Source organism: Gadus macrocephalus, chromosome 13 (assembly GCF_031168955.1).
Source record: "Gadus macrocephalus chromosome 13, ASM3116895v1".
In the NCBI taxonomy this organism is placed as follows: Eukaryota; Metazoa; Chordata; class Actinopteri; order Gadiformes; family Gadidae; genus Gadus; species Gadus macrocephalus.
In genome coordinates, this window is record NC_082394.1 from 21,059,003 (window position 1) to 21,082,150 (window position 23,148).

At 41.8% G+C, this 23,148-nt stretch overlaps 1 protein-coding gene across 3 annotated transcripts in view; it reads right to left on the reverse strand.

Annotated features, from left to right (window-relative positions):
* fhit (fragile histidine triad diadenosine triphosphatase) overlaps positions 1-23,148 on the reverse strand; it is a 297,946-nt gene that overhangs the window by 219,399 nt on the left and 55,399 nt on the right. For all 3 annotated transcript variants that reach the window (XR_009528788.1, XM_060070302.1, XM_060070300.1), the window contains exon 3: positions 12,340-12,447. Coding sequence is in view for 2 of the 3 variants with exons in the window: in XM_060070302.1 (XP_059926285.1) it covers positions 12,340-12,445 (106 nt within the window). In the remaining variant the exon portion in view is untranslated. The remainder of the gene's footprint in view (positions 1-12,339; positions 12,448-23,148) is intronic.

Below are 23,148 nucleotides of genomic sequence, written 5' to 3' on the forward strand. Positions count from 1 at the left end.
CCTTTTATATAACTATAAAAGGATCTTCACATAGGCGACATACATCTTTAATCATTTTTTGTGGCGTTTGCGGTTGGGATTGAGCAATCTCTCTGACACCCTCTGAACGTGAAGACGTTCCATCAAAATAATTTCCCCCCCGGCACCATTTTGCATGGACACCGCTGCTGCTTCCCGGTGTTAGCCCCACCCTAGACGATTGTGATGTGTTTAAAGAAATAAAAACAGGCCAGCCCAGTTTCCCCCGGATAGACGGCTCTAAATAGCATGGTTCCATTCTACTTGCTGTAGATTGGTCTGGCTTTGCTAGTTATATCCTACTTTTGTATATTTATACATTGTATCCTATTTTCAAATTGTGTGTGGCATCTGTATGTTTATATAGGGCATCTGTATTTCATATTTTACCTTATATCTTATTTTTACATTTTACCTTTTGCTTAGGTTGTATCTGTATTACTGTATAGGCTGTCTGTATTAATACATACATTTTGTGTTAGAGATATTTGTATTGTGTAACCTGCTGGATTGTGAAATTTAGTTTGGGGTCAACAAAGTATCTATCGATCTATCCACATGAGAGGTCTGTGGCAGCAATGGGCTATACAAGTATAACTAAGATATGGTGCACAGTGATCCAACACCACTGTTGGGATGGTCAGTGGCCACAATGCCCAACACAGAGGGAGGCAGTCCTTCTATGCCAGAATTTATGAAGAAAGTTAGGCTATTGGCCATTGAAGATAATAGGTGCCTCTAATCGTATCAATGCCTCTGCGTTTGAATGATACTGAATGAATGGAACGTTGTATTTTTAATGTTTACAGCAAAGATTCAAGACTAGAGAGTGCACGCCAATCAATGAAGCCTTATGCGGAATCAGAGGAAGCATATGTCGGCTTAGGCCTAATCAATTGTGTTTTAATATTTGTAGCATTCATATTAGCATATTATTTTCATAGGCTACTCTGCTGTTGGCCTTGATGGGGAGATATTTTTTTGCTGCCACAAAATATAGTTTCATCCAACAACATTCCTGCGTCTCCCCCTCCTACAGAGCCCATTTCAGCACCGCGTCAGTAGACAGTTACAAGCCTACGAACGTCGTTAGAGCAGTGCACACGCGTTCATGTTAAGAGGACTTTTGGGAAACAACATATTTTACGAAGGTTCAAAAGATCCTTTTTTTTTAGAATGATCGTACGACCATGGATCCATCGTTATCGGGAAACTGGGCCCGGGTCTAAATGACACCATGACACAGACAAATGACCAAAAGAAAAATGGTTACAAATATAAATAGTGGCTATTTGCACCCCTGGTACAGGTATCAGTACATGCTATTTGCACCCCTGGTACAATTATCAGTATATGCTATTTGTACCCTGTTGCAATTAGAAGTGAATGCTGTTTGTACCCTGGTACAATTATCAGTATATGCACACAGAAATGTGTTACATTAATACCCCCTACCCCGAACGTCAATGTATGCTATTTTCACCCCTGTGGATTTACCGTGGAATATTAATCAGACAATGAAAAAAAAGAACTGCTGCAGACAAGGTAACCCTGACAAGATCTTCTCAGAACGTTTTTAAGTTTGGTGATCAGACTCCTCAAATACATTTGTAAACACTTATGATTGCCTAGGATAGTTACACTATTTGGCATTGTTAGCTTCCTCAATCGAACATGCAAGTAAAAGACCTTACTTTAATCTTTGACTTATTGCTAGATTCAGATGCAATGTGTAAGTATTCTCCAAGTCTTGGGGCTTGTCCTCAAAATATCAGGGAGGCACTGACTCTGAAACTTTATGATACAGGACTACTGGCTGGCTGACTAAAAAGGCACTGAACTTGGAACTTTATGACAAATGAGGTCTGCCTTGCTGACTAAAAAGCGCCGCGATCATAAAAGCGGGACAATCTGACAAAAGCGGAGACAAAGGAGAATTGTCACAAAGGAGACCTGTGCTGAACTGATTTGGTCTGCTTGTCTTGATCAGCGATTGGGCGCAAACACGTCAAATGCATTGGCTGAGAGAAAAGAAGGGCATAGATTATTAGCATACTAGAAAGACGCCGTTTTTTTACATGCGTTGTGATGTGCACATACGCGCGTACATAACGCGCAGTTTGATGCTCAAAACTAATTTTTTTTTACATGCCTTCTTGAAGGAGTTAATTGTGGTATGAAAAGTGGCGCATTTTTTGCAAATAATGGCGAAAATTTATGGGGTTTTTTACACAGTGATAAAACGTGAAACGTGACTGAATGAGGTTGATTTCTGGCAGTGGTGGCTTGCAATACACACGAGAGATTGACAGATCACATTTTGGCAAAAAATAGGTTTGGCGCGGTTTGGAAAAAAACGGCATCTTGTGGTACATTCTAAACAAGGAAATATAGCGATTTGGCATTAAACGTTGATGGAGCAGTGAATAGGTTCAGTGTACAGCAAAATGGCATGACAGACAATTTGGTATTTGGTTTTCAATTTATTTATTTTCAATTTGGTATTTATCGCGTTTTGGAAAGGAGCTCCTCATATGAAGCTCGTGATGAGCAGATTGTGCCTAGCCGTGAGGATATTGAAGGAGGGAGAGGAGGCTGTCTGAACCTCAGCGTCCCAAGCCCGACTCTGAAGCTTGCCAAGCAGATAATCAAATAGAGCAGCAGAAAAACACAACAAAGGGTCAATTTTGGATGTCTCCCTCAAGGCAACACTATAACACACAACCGGACAAAAATCAATGGGATTCAAAACATCACTTAGGCACGTTTGCCCGCCAGACAACAACCTTTGATTTTTACATCCCGATCTGTTACTTCATTTCGATATATATACTCAGCACTGAGACACACAAGCTCACAATTGATGGACGCCTGTGGCAGCGTTTCTGCCTCTCTGCAATCCTTTGGCCGATCAGTGAATGGGCCATTGCCTCCCCTCCCCCCCCCCCCTTGAGATGTGTCAATACATTATTCAAATCCACCCATAACTGCACTTAGCTCCGCCCACCCAAAGCGATATCAGTGGTGGTGTTTATCAAAGTCTGAGCCAATTAGCACACTCAGCCAAGTTTGGAATTACAGAGTCAGAGCTGGTAAACTCGTTGTTCTTGTAGAGATGAAGGCCAGCTCTGTACTCAGCATCCTGGAACTGTACAGGTGTTAAGTAACAATGTTGACGTGGACATGTTTATGAGTGTGTGTGTGTGTGTGTTGAGAGCTGATGGAGCTGTTCATGTATGCTGTAACACACACAAGTTTCATTTTGTTAAAGTAATTACTGGAGGCGGACTCAGCCAGCTAGATGCAATCTGTAGTAATTATGAGTAATGATGCTGTTTAAGATGAAACAAAGGCTTTTACAATGTTCAGAAGCAACAAAAAATCTATCTGGTGTTACCTCAAAATGATCTATAATATAAGATAAGTTAAATACGTTTTGCAATCACACTGAAATAGTATACATAAAAACATGAATATAATAGTTAAGACAAATTAATGATTTTGTTGTACTTATTGTTTAATACTTTGTGCACAAATTGCAACTCTTAAACTCTAAACATATTAAAAAAAAAATCATATTGTGTGATGTTGGCTAGTTTGTACTTCTTACAACATTATCATTTCGATCATTTTGTTTTATTGATATTGATGTTGTCTCTGGGACTCAGGTGAAGTGAACATGTTTTATCCACAGTTGCTTGATTACTACCTGTCCTCTCTAGTGCACGCTCTGTGCTATAGTCAGGATTTGAAATGTCAGATAGCATGCTGTTTCATCAGCCACTTTCATAAATATCTGTGAGGCTTTTCAGAAAAAAAACACACATGAGTTTCCTGGTGATTTATGACACCAGTGTGCAGTAAGATAGAAATCACAGGTAATAGGCAGATTTAAAAATGCTCTGTAAGCATGCATCTGCTGATTAAATGTCAAGAACACAGTTGTGATTGGCAATAGATAAATTAAACAGTGTTTCTGAAACCTCTCCTGGGATCTCCGCCTTCATGTTATTCCTTAAATATTACACCAATTCTTAAATCGTTACATTGGCTTCCTGTAGGTCAGAGAATTGATTTTAAAATCATGTTGCTAACCTATAAATCCCTACATGGTTTAGGCCCAAAATATTTAACTGATATGCTTCCACTACATAAGCCTTCTAGAACACTAAGATCTTCTGAGACCAATCTGTTAATTATCCCCAGAGTAAACACGAAACATGGGAAAGCAGGATTTAGTTACTATGCAACAAATAGCTGGAATAAACTCCCTGAGGATTTAAGACTTGCCCCAACTCTGAGCACCTTCAAAACAAGATTGAAGACTTTTATGTTTGCTTTAGCTTTCTGCTAAATCTTAAATACTTTACCTTTATTTTACTAAAATGCCTTTTTAATTTTCAATTTAATTTTCTCACTTTCTTAAATACATTGCACTTTCAATTTTACTTACTAAAAAGCCTTTTTAACTTTCAATTAAATTTTCTATTTTTACCAGAAAGATACATGATCTGATACCAGAGAGAAAGGATAAGGGTTACTAGAATCCGGGTTGGAGTCCCAGAGAAAGTACCAAGTTCCTTTTAGGTCGGGTTGGAGTCCCGACGCGGATACCAGAGAGACTGTTGATCTGATCTTAAATACATTGCACTTTCTATTTTACTCATTTCTTTGCATATGTTTTCTTTTACTTATCTATTATTTTATTTTATTGTATAACAATGTTTATATGTGAAGCACTTTGAGTCTGCCTTGTGTATGAAAAGTGCTATATAAATAAAGTTGCCTTGCCTTGCCTTGCCTTAAACAGGACTTTTAGACCCTTCAAGTTGTGCGCCTTTGAACCCTGATAAACATGTTTGGTGATATTCAAAAGTTTTATTTAAATGTCGTTTTTATAAAGGGTAATACTAAATCTATTCACTTGTTTGGTTTCTGTGACCCACACCATATTAACATGTCCCTGTCAAAAAAAGACAGCGACAGAACCTCTTTAAAGGGTTTTGCATGTAGCAGCAGTTCTCTGCGACTGCAGTGAATCACACATCAGTGGTCTCCCTCTGGCCAGCCGGCTGTAGGGCCTGTGTCCCTGCATGTCTTGTACCAACATGGTTGGACCACCCACCGAAGTCAGGACATCCCATTCATTTCGGGCATCGTCCCCAGGGGCTGCTGGGAAGCGCAGCTCTAGCAGCGAAGGAGGCTGGACTTTTGGGGAAGGTGGACGTCACGATGGTCCTCCCTGAGTCATGCAAAACGTTTTACTCTCACTACTTCCTGGTACCAAATAGGTCAAGGGAGATGAGACCCTTCCTGGATCTCAGTTACAATGAGGAAATGCTGAATGCAATTGGTTCAAGGGGTCTAGGACTGCACGTTCCTAATATCAAGCGTCATTTACCAATTCACCACTTTGTGGCATGTTAATGCATACATGCCATGCTCGGCGCAGTAAGGTCCACGACTCCACGCAACCGTTGTTTGTGCGTTCTGGCGACGCTGCAACATAGTGCTCTCTCTCTAAACAGCGTTCACCTCTGTGGTTATGTGGGGTTGTTTGTTAAGCCTACACTGGGCAGGGCTTAGCTCCATTTTACAGGGTGCGGCAACTTCCACGGCTCTACTCAGGGGCTAGGCAGTGGAAGACATTTACACAGCTTCGTCATGATTTTCCCCAGACCCTCTGAGATTAGACGTGACAAGGGGCTCTCGGCCACTCTGCCTGAGTCAGAGATCAGCTCCTAACTCTTCACATGGCGTAGTATAAGGCTTGTTACTCAGAGCTGTAATGATTCCTAGTGTTGCTCTTTACCCTATCCCTCCTGTCACCCAGTGGTGTCCCAGTGCTACGTTGGGATTAAGTGTGGCCGTGAATTAATTTAATGTTACAAATTGTAACCGGCATGGTGAATGCCCTGTCCTCTAATCACTGGTGATAGGTGCAGTTGGCTGCATCATCTCTGTCTCTTTAATGTTCAATATGGCAGGATATGATGATATCATGTGCTTGGGTCAACTTTTACTCCATCCTTGCCTACATTTGATCCTGGTGTAATAGAATCAAAGTGTTTTTGTTCAACTACTGTTCCCCATCACTGAGAGAATAGCATAGGGACCGAAAGCCGCTCCTCGTAGCTAGCGCTCTCCCTCTCCCTCTCTCTCTCTCTCTCTCTCTCTCTGTATATATACTTGCTATATAAATGTTGCCAGGTTGATTGGTACACTGTTGACCTTCAGTGCACGTGAGTGTGCAGTGCACACAGGACTTTAAGTCCATCAGGCAAAGCCTGGACGGCTATGCCTACAATCAGTGCGTAGAGTTAGAATACCACAACTAACAATTATCTTTATCACATGTAGTAAAAAAGATACACAGAAATACACAACAGTTCAAGATTCCAGAGTATCTGGGTGTGCAACAACTACATGACTTAATCATCTAATTATACGTTTTGGATGTTAAACATGTTGTTTTGAGAGGGTTCTTGGAATCTGTCTCTCAGGGTATTTTGCTGGTTCATCAGGTTGAACCCAATGATTCTCAATAACAAGATAGTGCTTCAAGTTGGTAAATTCTGTCCAGTTACACATGCTTTTAAGACCCTCTGTTTCAGGGAATTTGATATCAGAACCATCACACTGACACCATAATGGACTCAGGTCTGTGTGCCTAGTTATGGACGTACCATTGTATTGCCAAAGGTAAAGCTATGTATGGCTTAAATGCTATGGTAATCACTAGTTTTAGTTCCATGGTCTTTGAGAACATCCAGCTTTGAGCCAGGGAAGGAATGATGTCACCGCAAGCGTGAGTTTAGTCGGATATCCAAAATAGCAAACATTGTGATACAATATACAATATATAGCTTTGCAACAATATTTTCATCAAAATACTTGAAAGAGATGGACGTGCAAGGGTTTTTAAAAGGTACGTGGTAGAGTCAGCATGGATGTTCTGTTAAAGAGCAGCCAGGCAGGGTATTGTCCTTCAGCCAACATGACTCTGCTCTCTGCCAACCGACAAGAGATCTGGCATCTGCTGCCAAGTAATACTCCTGAAGCTGTGGCAGACCAGAGCCTCCGAGGTCTTTGATCAGGCATAGAGCATTCCCTGCTCTATGCCTGATCCTCTTTTCCAATAAAAGACATCGTATTCCAAAGCTTCAGTGTTCATAATACAACAAATAGCCTTGAAGGGTAATAATTTGATCAAATCAATATATCCTAATGCCTCAAAGTTTCCAGCCCTCTTTAGAGCATTGTAAATAAACGTTGTGTTTTGTTGCAGCTTTAAGTTACTTGGGATTTCCAATCAGAAATATCAAATGTTGTTCGACGTGATTCTAAATCTCCGGACAAAATATTGGTCGAAGGGGCCTTGAAACCTCTAAACATTTTTGAGTGCGCGTTATTCCTGTGTCCATGTCTCAGCAAGTACTCGAGTAGGCCTTCTCGTTTTGTTAAAACCTTTTTTTGTTCTCCTTAAAATGTCTGCGGCACTTGTATACAGACTCTGAAGAGCACAGTCTTTGCTCTGCTCTTCACTGTGGTACGTCAGGACGTTCCTGGTGGGCCAACATTATTGTAAAACTGACATTTGCGTGATGAACTCTGCCTTACCGGGCTAAGATATCCAAAATCTGGTCCGGTCTAACTGATGCAGACATTTGCGTTCTTCCATACAGCTCCTCTAAGAAATGTCTAGATAGGTTAGGGGGGGAAATGCATGTGTAAAAGTGCTTATGTTTACTCCCTGGTTTTAGGTACTTCCATCGGAAATGGTGGCATTGCCAGGCCTGATTGGCCATTATTGCGTCATCCAGACCCACTAACCAGGGCATGGCAAGACCAACAGCCACAGCTTTGGCAGCCGGCCAAAGCCCATCTAGGCCAGGGTACTCCAGAGAGGATCAAGTCATTACATCCTAGTAGCGCTACCTTGAAGGCTCCGTTGGGGGCACAAAACACCATTGAGCATCCTAGTAATCACTCAGTTAGCGTTGGACAAAGGTGACTGAAAACAACCTCAAACCTGTTTGTATTCAATTAGTTATTTTCCAGGCATTTAACATAAAAAAAAAATTTTTTAAAGCATTGCTTTATAACCCCAAGCTACTGGCAGACACCAAGTGGGTTGAAATGAACATTCCAGGAGATTGATTGTATTTGGGAACATAAACGGTTGGGACATGATAACAGTAAGTCTGACTGGCTCGGGTTTAATGCTGACAAGGTTTCCCAAATAAACGGTAGAATAACAATGCATTTAAAATCCTACTCATTAAAACCCAAAAATAGGCAAATACCGCTGTTCATTACGAGTCATCAGTTGTATAACACTGTCTGTTCCAACAAGAGCAACAAGAACAAGGCTGAATCCACAGCAGTCCTCAAATGCTGAATATAATAATATATAGTCAGCTTTCAGGATTGTTCCTTTTTTTCATAGAGCAAGGTTATGACCAATGGTGTGGTGTGATTAGCCGGTACAAGCCGATTTGGAAATCTGCCTACCCGGTGGACTGTAGCAAATGTTGCCCGTCTATCAGTCACACATCTAGGTGGACACGCCCACCTGTGATGTCATAAGGGGCAGATTTCCAAAACGGCTTGTAGCGGCTAATCACACCACATCTGGTGGCATGCCATGGGACCTTTAAAAAACTTCTTTACTATGAATTTAGGTGCACGTGATCTTGATATAAAATGCAACTTGCAAGGTAACATGAATATCTCACTGTGTCTCATACTGCCCTAAGTGCCTTATCTGGCCTCGCTGTAAAGGACAACCTTTCGGGCTGTACGGGATGTGTCTGGTGTGTGTTTGTACGTACAAGTGCGAGTTTGTGTGTATAAGTGTTTGTGTGTGCATGATTGGTGTGTGTGTGTGAGTGAGTGACTGCCAAAGACTTGCACAAATTTGATTGGAGAAAAATCAGGTAAAAGCTCTGAAGACCCGAGGCATCGGTTAGTTTACACAACACACAATCGCACTGTAAGCGATGCCCTGGATAGTGTGACACAACAGGATCCATGATGTTCATGTGTCTACTCGTGTTGAGTTTGAAGCTCAACGAGGACCCCGGGGAGAGAGGATTGGGGAGGATTGGGGGAGACAGAGAGGACAAACGAAAGGCCTTCTGGTGTCACACATGGACCACAGGAACGACTTTAAAGAAATGCTTCTAAGATGAGGATTTTCATATCTACACCCCAACTGACCCTAGAATACAGATAGGAATAGTTTGCAGTTTAGATGCAATCCCAGCTCGTTAACCAACTATCAATCCTCCTTTTGTACAAACAAGCATCACAAATCGATCTGGAATATTCTATCCTGCAATATAAAAAACTCCATATTCTTCCGTTAAAAAACATTTACAATGCATTATTCTGGCACTGTTTTCTTTTTATTATTTTAATATTTATTTGTTATTCGACGGTTTTACTGTACATTTTATTTATTGTTATAGGTATAGGTATCCTAAAAATAATATTAAATAAATGATAAACATTTTTCCATGGATCATTCTCTACTTATTTAATAAGCCTTTGTTCAAATCATCTCTGCATCTCGAGACAGCTCTTCCCCTCTCCAACTGAAATATTTTATGTAGCTTGCCTTTGTATCGCAACGGTTACCAAGAAATGTGGCACATAAGGACCCTCTTCCAACTCCAGTTGCTGACTCCATTAGGATGTACTTTATGCACAGGAAAACCGCCTAGGCAGAGTCAACAGGTTACGGTCAATTTCCAGGGATGAACAACATACTCGTCATCTATCTACTATTATATTAACATTGGCCACTAAGAAAAGGTGACTGAGAACTAAACCAACCCGAAGCATTTGGTGAAAACCGATAAATAAACAGAATAAAACCCTGCATCAGGAAACCGCCCGAAGCCAGTTCTGGTGTCATGGCGTGGAGCCCTGGGCCAATCACCTCGGACCAGAAGTCTTTTCTGTGACCCACCATCTGAATCATTCAGGCAGAGTCCATTCAGGCAGAGTGTGGTTCAACTTCGAAAGGCAAACTTTGCAGTCAGTACTAACCCTAACCCCAACCACTCAGCACCGCACTGTAACAATGGAGTAACACTAGGTTGAACTGTAAACATTGAACTAAGCCTTACAGTACCAGCAGGCAAAAACACCAGTAGTCCGTCATTGCTTGTACGTTTCCGGCACAAGCTCAATGTGGAAATCGATGGCTTGATGTCTTGATGTAAACTGTCCGTCCAACATCCAATCAAATTCAAGCGGCAACTCACAGAAACAACACAGCAGTGTGTGTAGACCAGTGGTCAACAACCTTTTTGAACCGGAGATCTACTTCATGGGTACTGAGTCATACGAAGGGCACCCAGTTTGATACACTTCTGAAATAACAAATTTGCTCAGTTTGCCTTTAGTTATATATTATTATTAATGATTAATGATACTAATCTAAGTGAAGACAATCATGTTAATGATTTCTCACAATAATTATCAGCAATGACTTAAAAAGGTGGGAATGAGTTGTTCAAGAATGAGTTGTGCTACTTTTAGAACAGGCCTGCGGGCACCTCATATGTTCCTTGCGGACGACCTGGTGCCCGCGGGATCTGTGTTGGTGACCCCTGGTGTAGACCATCATGAGGGGAGATTCAGGAAGAAGAAGTTCTGAAGGAACACACCACAGAATTGTACGAAGAAGTGAAAGCTTGACTGGATACAAAAACAACAGGAACATGATTCAGAACTGGAAGGAGTATTGGTGTGGCGCAGCATATGGTCTTCACTGCAGCTCTCTACCTCGTGTTAGGATTGCTGGCGTCTCTGTTTCCTCATATCTTCCACGACTTTCAATGTGGTGTAACTCATAACGCAAATAAATATTTTAAAACAAACGACTTTTGGTGGAAATACCAAAGCAATAATTTCAGTATTAGGTTGACAATATCCCTAACTCACTAAAAGAGTCAAAAGTGATTTCGTCCAAAATAGGACACGAATACAACAGCAAATTAATTATCTCTTGTGTCAGAAATTGCATGCATGTTTTTGATAGTAGAAGTATTTAAGGGAAATTTTGGCCCTTATTAGTTAATGAATCCTCTTCCTTGGTGGATGTAAATCCTTGAGAGAAGAAGCTAAAACCAAAACTAACACTAATAATGTGGTACACCAAAAAGTAAACACGGAATAAAAGGATCCAAGTGCCGTTAATTCAAACAGACATTTGTGGAGTTTATTTCCTGGAGCCACGAAGCAGACAGCCATGCGTGGGCTTGGCCTGCTGCTGAGTGGGAGACAGTGATTTAGGAAGGAAACATGTTCTGAACAGATGTCAGGGGCTGGAGGAGGACCGCCATCACACTCCTTCTCAATCTGCCTTTCACCAAACTGACCATCAATCACTCTGGCTCCGAACATCCATCGGGACTTAGTGGTTACCTAAAACATGGCACCGGCTTTGAAATGTCTCATGGATTCTGGCTCGAAGCCGTAACATCAGGTTACAGACATCATGCTGATGTGTGCCAAATATACAGAAGGGCCAGTCTTAATGTCGGTCTCCTGGAACCATAATGTGTTGAGAATTCTCCCTCACAGTTAATCTCAACCCGATGCCGCCAAAGCACTTGAGAAAGTTAAGCTCAGACAAAACCTGATTATCATTCAGCAAAGAGGAACAGGCACATTATTTAAGCACATCAGCAGAGAAAATCATGCAGATTAATGCACAATTTCTAGTCTTTTTTCTCTCATGGCTCGAGAAACAACAGGCTCACGAATCCACTCAGTGCTAATGGGATCCATTTAAAGTGCAGCATTACTTTCAAAGTATAAAAAAGGACCAAATTTAACACACACACACACACGTGTCTCTGGTCCCTGGTATCATGGTCAGATTCACATTTGTGTCATATTCTATCGAGTAAAACCGGGGTATAAATCACAAGTCTGGTTTACAAAAAACACCATAAGTGGGTGGAGCTCCAGGGTGTTTCAATTTTCAAATGCTCGCAAATTATTTGTGTCAACTTTTTGTGTAGCCGATTACGTCAACGCGTCGTCCCAGCCCTGGTGAGGATCACCATTATCATCAATGATGAAGTTCATAACATGGTCAGGTTCACCATTATCATCAAAAATGCTTGGCCATTGTTGCCCGGCAACAACGGCGTCTGACAGAAACGCTAAACAAGCACAGAGCTGTTTATTTCAGAGACGTGTTTGCTTACCTTTTCTGGAGTACGGCCCAGTCATAAGAACAGAACCCCTGACTGAGGCCAGGTGGTCCACCGACCCTCGAGCTCCCAGACTAAAGGATACGACCAGGCACCACAGGCTTCCTGTTGACCAGCGCGAAGGAGAGCTCCGTCTGCAGGAACACGGCGGAGACCTTGATCACGTGCTGTCCGAACCGCAGAGTGGCCATGTCTGAGGGAAGGAGACAGGGGAAGGAGGAAGCATTAGGTTCACTTTGGTCAGAAAGAACAAGCATCACACACACACAGCACAAGGTCAGGCAAGGAAAGAGAGAGTGAAGATTCTGAGAACCTTTTGAGCTGCAGAAGGTGTGAGCCTCACTAATTAGTCAGGCCATTTTCTTTAACTGCATTCATTGACAACAAACAGAACGTGTTCAAAGTACGGCACTTTTGATAGGTAGATAAATCTCAAACCATTGTTAGGAGCCACCAAAACAGAAGGCTAAGAGAAATCCACTCTAAGATTATTTTGCAAATATTTTAGTGTAAAGCACAGATTGATCTAAAACCATTTTGTGGATGGGGGAATTCCCTGTCAAATAATGGTAATGCTATATATGGAACATTCGTTCATAGCATTTTATAAATGCTTTGTTTTCAATATGCACATTTGAGGAGCAAAGCCACTTGAAGCAAAGGTAACTTCGTGAAAAGTGAAAGGAAAATAAATTAAAAAGTGGGAGCAAATGAATAAAGAATGGTAGGTAAGGTAGTTCTGACAAGTGCCCCCCCCCCCCCCCCCGAACAGCAATTCCTTCATTACTTTTAAAATATGTAAATAATTATATATTAGATCAGCTATGATTATTCCAGTGCCCAAGAAAAGAAACATAAACTGTCTTAATGATAATAGGCCTGTTGCACTTACTTCTGTTTTTATGAAGGTACTTGAGCGCCTAGTCTGTAGGTACTTGACGTACATCACGCTAGACCCTCACCAATTTTCCTACAGGGCTAATAGGGGAGTGGACGATGCAGTTTCACTTTGCACACATTTCATTCTGCAACATCTGAACACTAAGGCCGAATCTCGATTCTTCTCCTTGCCCCTTTTGCTTTGTCTTTGTCTTAACCCTAGCACTTGCAAGTGTAAGGGCCAAGGGCTGAGATCTTTCCCCTATGAAATGAGACGCCACTCGGTTTCAGGTACGTCATCATTCATCGTCGCCAGCTGGCTGCCCCGTCACCAGAGCGCCGAAACGCCAATAAAAGCCAGAGAAGAAGAGCGATATATATATATATCTTAGATGCTGCCGCCATCGTTGAAGAGTTGAGGGTGTGTGTAAGCATCTAGCTGGCAAGCTACCATATAAGCCAATGGAGTGGTGGTATACGCGCTAATTGTATCCTAAAACTACCGTTTGAAAGCTTCAGTTAAGACCTACAATACTATGCATCGTTCGTGTAGCACATTTCAGATCAAACCGAGTCATTATAAACATATGAAAAGTTGTGTAGATAGCTGTAAAATATTCCTCGCTTCAAGCAGCCATGTTTTTTTGAAAATTCCCGGTTTCGCTATGTGCTCTGGGATAGCCCTTGGAGGAGCAAGTGAGCTCTCAAATCATCTTAAAAATAAGGGGTACATAGCACTCAATCTTATCCCTTAATCTTGATCAAATTGGGTATTGAGACACCACTAGCTCTCACATGAACGCGCAACTTCAAGGGTAAGGGGGAAGATAAGGGGTAAGGGGAAGTATTGAGATTGGGCCTAAGTCCACCTATGCCCGTGTACTGTTCATTGATTTTAGCTCGGCTTTTAATACCATCATTCCTGTCAAACTGTACAACTTTCTCCTGGCCGCAGGAGTTAATGCTCTACTTTGTCAGTGGATCTTAAGGTGCACTCACACTAGGCCATCTGGCCGTGGCCGTGGACGTTTTCACACCTAACCGTGCTCAAATCTGCCAGTGTGAGTGTGACCAGTCTGACCAGGCCAGGCCAACTTGGCCACTTGGGAGAGGTGTGCTGCTACGGTACGGGCCGCCACGGTACAGATGCTAATGAGCCAACACGCGCACACGCACGGCTACGCAACCTGAGCTGGATGACGTATAGTCCATGCGACGACCATGGACATAATAAAGGCGACGAGCCTTGTTTCCCATTAAACGGTAAACATGGCGTCAAGCGGTTCAACTGTTGGTTCACGTTGGTCCCATAGAGAAGTCGAGTGTCTGTTAGCCATTTGGGCAGACGATAAGCAACAGACTCAGTAAAGTGCGAACTGTGTTCTCTGTGTTGTTGTCCATTGTTTTTAAAACAGCAGACTTTATTAAGGTCCATGCAGCGGACGCTTGGTGATGACGTGTTACGACGTGATGACGTATGTACAAGAGCCTACCGTGGCCAGGCCACAGTTGCGACGGCCAACGGCCACGGCCAGATGGCCTAGTGTGAGTGCAGGCCAGAGAACAATGGGGCCAGTTGAGCACGGTTAGGTGTGAAAACGGCCAACGGCCACGGCCAGATGGCCTAGTGTGAGTGCACCCTTAAACTTCCAGTCCAGTAGAAAACAGTGTGTTAAAATCCAGAATAATGTGTCATCACCAAGGGTTCTGAACAATGGCACCCCACAAGGGTGGGTCTTGTCACCTCTACTATTTTCTCTTTACACTAACAATCGTACATCAAATTCTGCATCTGTCAAAATGCTAAAGTTTGCAGATGACACCACTGTCATAGGCCTCACATCTGATGGGGAGGAATCTACCTACCGGAGTGAGGTTGAACAGCTGGTGCAGTGGTGTGAAGACAATAACCTGATCCTAAATACAACCAAAAACAAAGAACTCATAATTGACTATAGGAAAAAGGCCCATCTCCATTAATGGCCAAGTTGTGGAGTGGGTCTCCTCCTTCCGTTTCTTAGGCACCACTATCCACCAGTCCCTATCATGGAAGCCGAAGATCAGTCTTATTATTTCTAAATCCCATCAGAGATTATACTTCCTCCGTCAGCTGAGGAAATTTGGGGGAAGTCAGGCAGGCATGACCCATTTTTATCGTGCAGTCATCGAAAGCGTGCTCACCTTCTCCATCCTGGTCTGGTATGGTAGTGCTACCAGCCAGGACAAACAACAGCTTGAGAGGGTAGTACGCAGGGCCTCTAAAATCATTGGCTGTAGTCTGCCTACCATAGGCTCGCACTATGACACCAGAATTTCCAGGAAAGCTAGGAAGATCCTCTCTGACCCCTCTCATCCAGCACACCACTTATTCACACTCTTACCATCAGGGAGGAGGTACAGAAGCATCACAAGCAAAACATCACGCTTTAAGGATAGTACCTATCTACAAGCTATACGCCACTTGAACAAGCACTAAGCACTTTACGGTCTTCATGGTCTACATCACTTGCAGTTTTTGCAGTACTGTACTTTACTGCTGTACTTCTCTGCGAACCATGCATTGTGTGTTTATGTGTGTTAAGTGTGGTACTCCTTGTTATTTATGTGCTGTTTTTGTCTTTTTGTCTTGTTATGTTGTGTTGTTATTGTTGCTGTGTGATACATGTGAGCATACCAAAACACATTCCTATCAACTGTATTTTCTATATTGTCGAAATGGCTATTATAAACTTGAACTTGATTATGGTATTATTTTGGCGCAAATATTTAGATATTGTATAATATTAAAATAATATTTCCTTATTTTGAGGAGAACAAATGCATGCATTAATAAAACACCTCTTACAAGATATTGAGCGCACACACATTTTTCTCCGTCCCTCTCACCCATGCCACACTTCCCAGAGACATTCCCATGGCTTTGAGGCCAAACATGATGAAATTCCCCTCAGAACTTTATTACCCGACGAGGAAGTTGTAGATGGCCAAGCTGAATAAAGAATCAGTGTGACCGCATGGAATGAGAAGGTAAAGGTGAGAACGAGACAGCATTGGGCCTGTGTGTCGTGCTACGAGGCTAGCTTTGATGGGGAGAAGCCTCACACCAATCTGAGCTCCCCTTTCATTTGAAAAGAACATGCAATGGACCGAATAACTTCTGAAAAATATTTTCTCATGTAACACACAACAATGGTTAGCCAATACTTCAAGCTGCAATACTCCAAATGTGTTAGAATTTCCTCCCACTAATTACTACACTCAAGACATTTCAAGATTATGGGCCCTATTTGAACGGTCTTAAACGTGAGAAGCGCGAAACGCGAAACGGAAGTAGCTTTGTGGGCGGATCTCTGGCGCTGTTGCTATTATACTGACGGATAAATGACTCTTGCGCCCGACGCAAATCTAAAATTGGGTTGGTCTGATGGTGTGTTCCTGAATCCTCGGACGCAAGCCTTCCGAGTTGCACTTTTTACGTAATTTCCGGTCTCGGAGCATTTAAGCGTTCCTGTTCGTCTTTGTGATTGTGTCATGAAATTGGCTAGTCGTTGTTTATTGTTAGCTACATTAGCCTCTTTAGCAAACCAGCTCGAAAACAAACAACATGACTTTGTTTGTATTGCAGGCACAGTAAGACCATGTAATGTATAAATCGGTGACCGGAATAAAGTTGCAATGTAATCAAGTGTGTAAGAGCATTTAAAATTGACATTAAAATGACCAACGTGGTACAAATACAAAGAAAATAAATCTCCTCACGGGCACAGCCATTTTGTTGAGAGCTTCAATACTGCTCTCGGTCTACTCTCAGAATTCCGAAAGATGAAGACAAATAGGGGCCGTGCCTCAGAGAAATGCCGCAAGAAAGCTGGGAGATCTTCGACTTTCGACTCGGAAGTCTGGCTTCCGAGGATTGAGGAACACACCATGAATACCCATAGGTGTGTTTTGGGCATAACATGCAACACTGAGTCGTCATGTAAATTTTGGCCAAGAGAACTGAACATATATATATGCGGTCCTGTGGTTGCAACTGTGGGTCTATTTAATGATATGCGGCAATACATTAACAAACATCGTGTATCTTTCTTACCAGAGAGGTATACATTAGTGTTATCAACTAGTGTTGATAATATATGCATATGCATATTATTGTGCAAGATCCCTTCTAAAAATAGGGAGACAGCTCTTCTCCAGGGGCGGACTGGCCATCGGGTGGTTCAGGAGATTTCCCGAAAGGCTAGACGGTTTCGGGCCGAGCCGGCCGGCCGTAATTTCTCCTTTTTTATTATTATTTTTAAGAAAATTAAAAAATAATAAAGTGACTTGGGCTGGCCTGCTGGATATTCGCAAACATGCCAAACAGAGCTCTTGAATGGCGGTAAAACAGGGCCTATGTACTTCAATTTAGAGGGGGGATCACTTTTAAACACAGTATATATCGGGGCAAAGCATATGACAGGTGCACTAGCGGGCATGTTTGGCAATATAATAATGACTTAAACTCCTAAACTCATTAATATAGCATTACATTAAATGTTTTTTTATGTTAATTCCTTTGTATTTAAAGGGTAACTGTTACTCCTAAATGAAAAAAACATAAATTAAGAGAATATCCACTATTCCCTTTAATGTATTGGCCTGCTAAATTAGAATTATTTGTTACTTGTCATTTACATGCAGATATAGCTCTACAGTCATTACAAGCAGATTCAGGGTCCAGCAAAGGGGAAGCTGAGATAGCTATACACCGAGATGAGGGATTTAATTTTTTTTTTCATTTATATTGTTGTATTGCATTGATTTGTATTTTCTTCCCAACTTAACAACCCCCCAGAAAAGCATCTAAGAAACCAATGATGGTATAATCAGAAAGTGTCTCACATGCTGTATCAAAGACAACTCTCTGTTCTGTTCAGTATGTTTTGCCTATGCAAAGCCATCTGCACTATTTTGAACCTTTTCACCCTTGCTTTACCAAGGGTTGCTTATTAGCTTAAAAAAAATTTGCCAGTGATCCTCACAAAATTCTAACCACACGCACATCCCAACATTAACATGTATTTGCAATGCAAATATCCACAGTTAAGGACTAGTTTTTCTTATTTTACACCGTGGGAAAATTCTATACATGCTATTCTTGCATGACTCATGAAAGGCCTCTCCGTTCCCAAAGTCCTGGGCCAGATTTTTGTCCCAGTCCAACCCTGCTCTTCACCATGAGATTAGGTGCTTGTTCCACACATTAGTTGGTTGTCAAATAAGACATGGTGGAGACAGGAGCAAAAGGGCTGTCATTTGTGGGGACAGAGGAAGAAACAGGGCTGTGAGAGGTGATTAAAAAATCCACAGAAAATTAACACAATCGAATTTCGATAATCAATTAAAAGTAAAAAAAATTGCGGCGCACTGTTTATTTAATCACATAGTTGGTTGTTGGAATACTTTTGCTGTCTTTTTTTTAGATAAAGCAGGATCATGTAAGACATCTCTGGTGACCTGCGACAGGCATTTTCTATTATTCATGACATTTTACCAAGTTATGAATCTGGAGAAGATATCATTAGATTAATCAACAAAGAAAACAATCAGTTCAGCCCTATACAGTGTATACAAGCCATCCTTAATTTAGGATTTGTTGGATACCAAAGCAATGTCCTGCTCTTGGAACCATATCATTGAAAGAAGGGTTTTTTTCTTGGGTCAGCGTGTATATATTAACTTTTCCCCTTTAAGTAATTAACTGCTCTAGTGCCCCAAACCAGTGCATAGCTTAGAGGCTTGAAATCCAATCTCGACAGAGCACAACAAAATATTAGGAAGCCCTGGCAGAAACAAACACAAACAGGTCTGTCTGATGGCGGCCTTGAGGCAGGGGGTCAGCCCATCGGTTAATAATCTGCTGCTTTGCAAACGCTCACATGAATGTTACTTAAATGACTTATCTATGAGAAACAACTCTTCCCCCTTCCTTGGACGGGGCGGGGGGATAGGGTATGCATGACTGGACGTAATGGAGGTAAATGAAAGCTAGCTTGGTTTGCAACAACCCCACTCTGCATCACTAACAGAGAGATGCAGGGAGATGGAGAAGGAGGAGGAGAGAGAGCCAACACCGGCTGGGGTGCAGAGATAATCACGGTTCCCTACACCTCTTCTGCTCCACCATACCACCCTCACTCCCCAGCTCCACTGCTCAGCTACATCACACACTCAGTAACGTGATGAGAACGGCTGAGCCCAGGAGACGGAGAGGAACACGAGAGGTGTAGAGGGTTTGTAAGGGACGGGGTTGGCCCCGGGTGGACTTGGACCAACTCTCAGAAGACTATCTCAGACACACACACAAACACACTTTTCAATTAAAAAACGGAATCCTGCATTTAGACCATAGCACAGAGATGACCCTATTATTATGGACTTTAAAGAAGATTTTCTAGCATTGATTAAAGGTTACCACTTGAAAAAAGGCAAACATAGCCCTATCTTAGAGTTGATGGAAGCATCGTCATTCGATAATCAGAAGGTTGTTTTCGCTCAAGATAATAAGGAGCTTTTCTTGAGATCACCAAATAAAAATAAAATAAAAATAATATTAAATTAATTCACAAGCAAACAAGTAAAAAATAAGTACAAAAATTTAACGGAAAAAGGAACCTAGGAATCACCAAGGAAGTTTGTATTGAAAACACAAGAATGATAGAGGTTTCAGGGCACCACCTCTGTGCATTAATCTGCGTACTAAAGGAGAGAGTTCCAATGTCCTGGTGTCTAGGGGAGTCTCCCATCCCTCCTAACGCCTGGACGCTACCAACGTCCACCTTACGTCTGAGTTAGTCTAGTGGAGGATCCCCTCACTCCAAACGGCTGAATCAGTCTAGTGGAGTCTCCCCTCACTACCAATGACCCTGCCAACCTCCACCAAGCGTCTGAGTCAGTGGAGTCTCCCCTCACTCCCAACGCCTTGACCCTACCAACGTCCACCATGACTTCAGCCATTTGTCTCAGAAGTTTCAACATATGCCCCTAATGCTGGGGCTGCCAGATTGAGATCATGCTGCGTCAATGTGTGGCGTCAGAGAATCCTGTGTCCCGGATTGGGAGGAGGGGCGTGTTTTCCAATCCTTGGGTTGCCATTTCGAGTCCGTAGTAGTGTCAGAAACCTGCCATAACACCAGCAGTAAGGAGAAACAATTATGAAGACAAGTGGCTGGAGCACTGTCCACACAACAGCAGCTCAACTCCTTCTCAGAAATCCTTCTGAGTGCCGCCGGCATCTTCCACCAATGAGAACCAAGGCTTTGAAAATCATCACCGACAAAGTGGATGCATCTGAAGCTGATGTATCTGAACCGGATCAGTAATTGGCTACATTGGTCGTCGTATGCTTGACATGAAAGAAATGTTTGACATTATCCTGCATAGTGTTGGCCTTTGAGGTAAGGTGATCATTAGGGCTGAATATTCATCACTTTCGGACATTTTGAGAAGACTGTAAGATCCAATAAAAAAGTATCCAACCATAAATAATAATAATATAAACCAAACAACTACCTCGCTTTAGGCCTTGCTCCAAAGCCGCTAGCTAGCTTAAGCAATGTCTGCTTAGCCTTTTAGAAGACTCCAGCCATGCACAATAATTGCACGGCCAGACTTCAAGGCCAGAGTGCACGGGCCGAGTGCAAGGGCAGAGTGAGCCACAATAGCCGGGAAGGTGGGGCGATGGACAGGTGGTCCGTCCAATCATTTTATTCTAGACAAATGAAATGATTGGACTTCCTACCTGTCTTCTAATTACAGGCCTGCAAAAGCCAATGATTTTTTTAAAGAGAATATCAACAAATTCTTCTCAAATAATTTGCCTACCCTAGCTTTAAAAGCCGTGGACTTGTTGGTGGTTAAGTAAAGACATTAGATTAGAGTGGCATGTGGTCTCAAGTCCAGTGTTTGGTCTCCTCCTAATAAAGGCAACAAAGTTTTTATTTACATTTACCAGCAGACTAATTCCATACAGTCCGTAAGAAGTGTAACATTTTCAACAAAGCTATGTGCTTGTTTTGAGGCATACAGTAAATGTTCATGCATTTAATACAGTGTCTTATAATCTATTCTGAATTATAGATATGGCCGGACAGAAATTGGTACCAACAACTTCCTGTAAAGTAACAGAATAAAGAAGCTATATGTAACTAATTAACTGAATCTTAACCACCAGGGTATGTCATCAGAGATTAAGGAAGCAACAATGCTATGCCAGTATGTTCTCCTGCGAAATGTAGTTCAGGGTCGGATGGCCTGTGTTTGCTTCCTTCTTTGTGATTCCATATCCCAATTCCAACCCCAGGGTTGCAAGTTATGAAACTTATTGGCATACAAACACAGCGTGCTGCAGAAATTGAAGCAAGCACACAGACTGGATCCACTGTGATTGTACTGGATTCTACCCAACCAAAGAAGGCCTCAACCTCTTTCAAAAAGCTCAATGACGGAGATACAGCTGAAATAGAGACAGCTTAAAGCCTTAAATTAGTAGTACTCGTCTTCGCTTGTCATTGTCAAAATACAATTATCTCGGTGATCTCAAAATATAATATGGAGCTTGGTTTGTCGTGTGCTTTGGTTTGTTCAGTCTCCTCAGCCTAGCGCCCTGTTGGAGCTTTAATGTTGGGCAGGAGGGACACAGACATCTCAGTCCAGCATTGGGCATTTGGACCGCAGTACCTATTGTAAACGCTCGGTGTCAATGTTACATTTAATGCCTTTAAGATAAGTTCAGTTGACTTTGTTCTTTGAACACATAGGAATTGAATTGAATTATGACTGGCCATTTTATCGCTCTTTCACATCCAATGGTTGAGTAAACAACAGGAACTGGCACACATGGTTGATCTTGCAATAGGGCATAGAGGATCAAAACGGTGGTATTTGTGTTTCCGCACAGGTAAATAGCATTTGATATGCACACCTTGAGCTGTGGAGTGTGGTGTGGGTGTGTTGGCTTACCACTCTCTAGGCCTAAGGGCAACCTCAATTACAGCTCACATTGGTGTAAATGACAGCCACACCTCTAATCTCAAATTGCTTTTTATGACCCAGATCCTATTCCAACAGGATAAACTGCATAGCCCTAGGTATAAACACATACCGATTAATGGAGCAAACGGCCATAGAACAAAGACAAACAAAGAAACATCCACCGTTTATAGATGTGTCACGTACCAGTGAGTAACCGTGACAATAAATATATTATTTGTGTATCATTTTTTTAATGCTAGCTTTATGGTAAGTTCATGCAGTAATATACATTCTTATATAGCAATAGCATATGGCTTAGGGTTAATGTTAGGGGTATTCCTAGCCATATGAAATAATGTATAAATGAATACATTAGTTACCATAAACACCATTAGTAAATGATTACTATACCATTTATTAACTGTTAATCAACAGTTGTGTACTTTATGTAGTTTGTTTGTTGCTGCATAAGCTAATGTTAATTGATGGTTCATTAATGTACCCTTATTGTAAAACCAAAAGGACATGCACGATAATAATAGTGTTCTTAAGACAGACTATTTGTTCAAAATTACAACTTTTACAAAAACAAACGTATCATACAATGTTATGACACACAACAATAATTCAATCAAACAATAACCTTGTGGCCCAACACTGCAACCATACAATATGTTTTAAGTTGACAATACACTTTTGTTTTAAGTTGACAATACAAATGGTGGATAAATCTGTAATGCTGCTACCCTCTTAGAAATGTAAGCCAAACCCTGAAATAACTTCACTTTCATGAGGGAGTTATCAGGAAGCCTTTGCGTGTGGCATTATCAACTGTAGTGTACATATGTTGCCTTAATTATCACAGCTGATTATGATGCACTTCATGGTTTCAAATAACCTTTAAAACACAAATCCAAAAATACAAAGCTGCATTTTACTAGATCCCAGGGTCAGACATGTATGTTTACTCCCCATTAAGTTCTATCCCTCCACCAAGTAG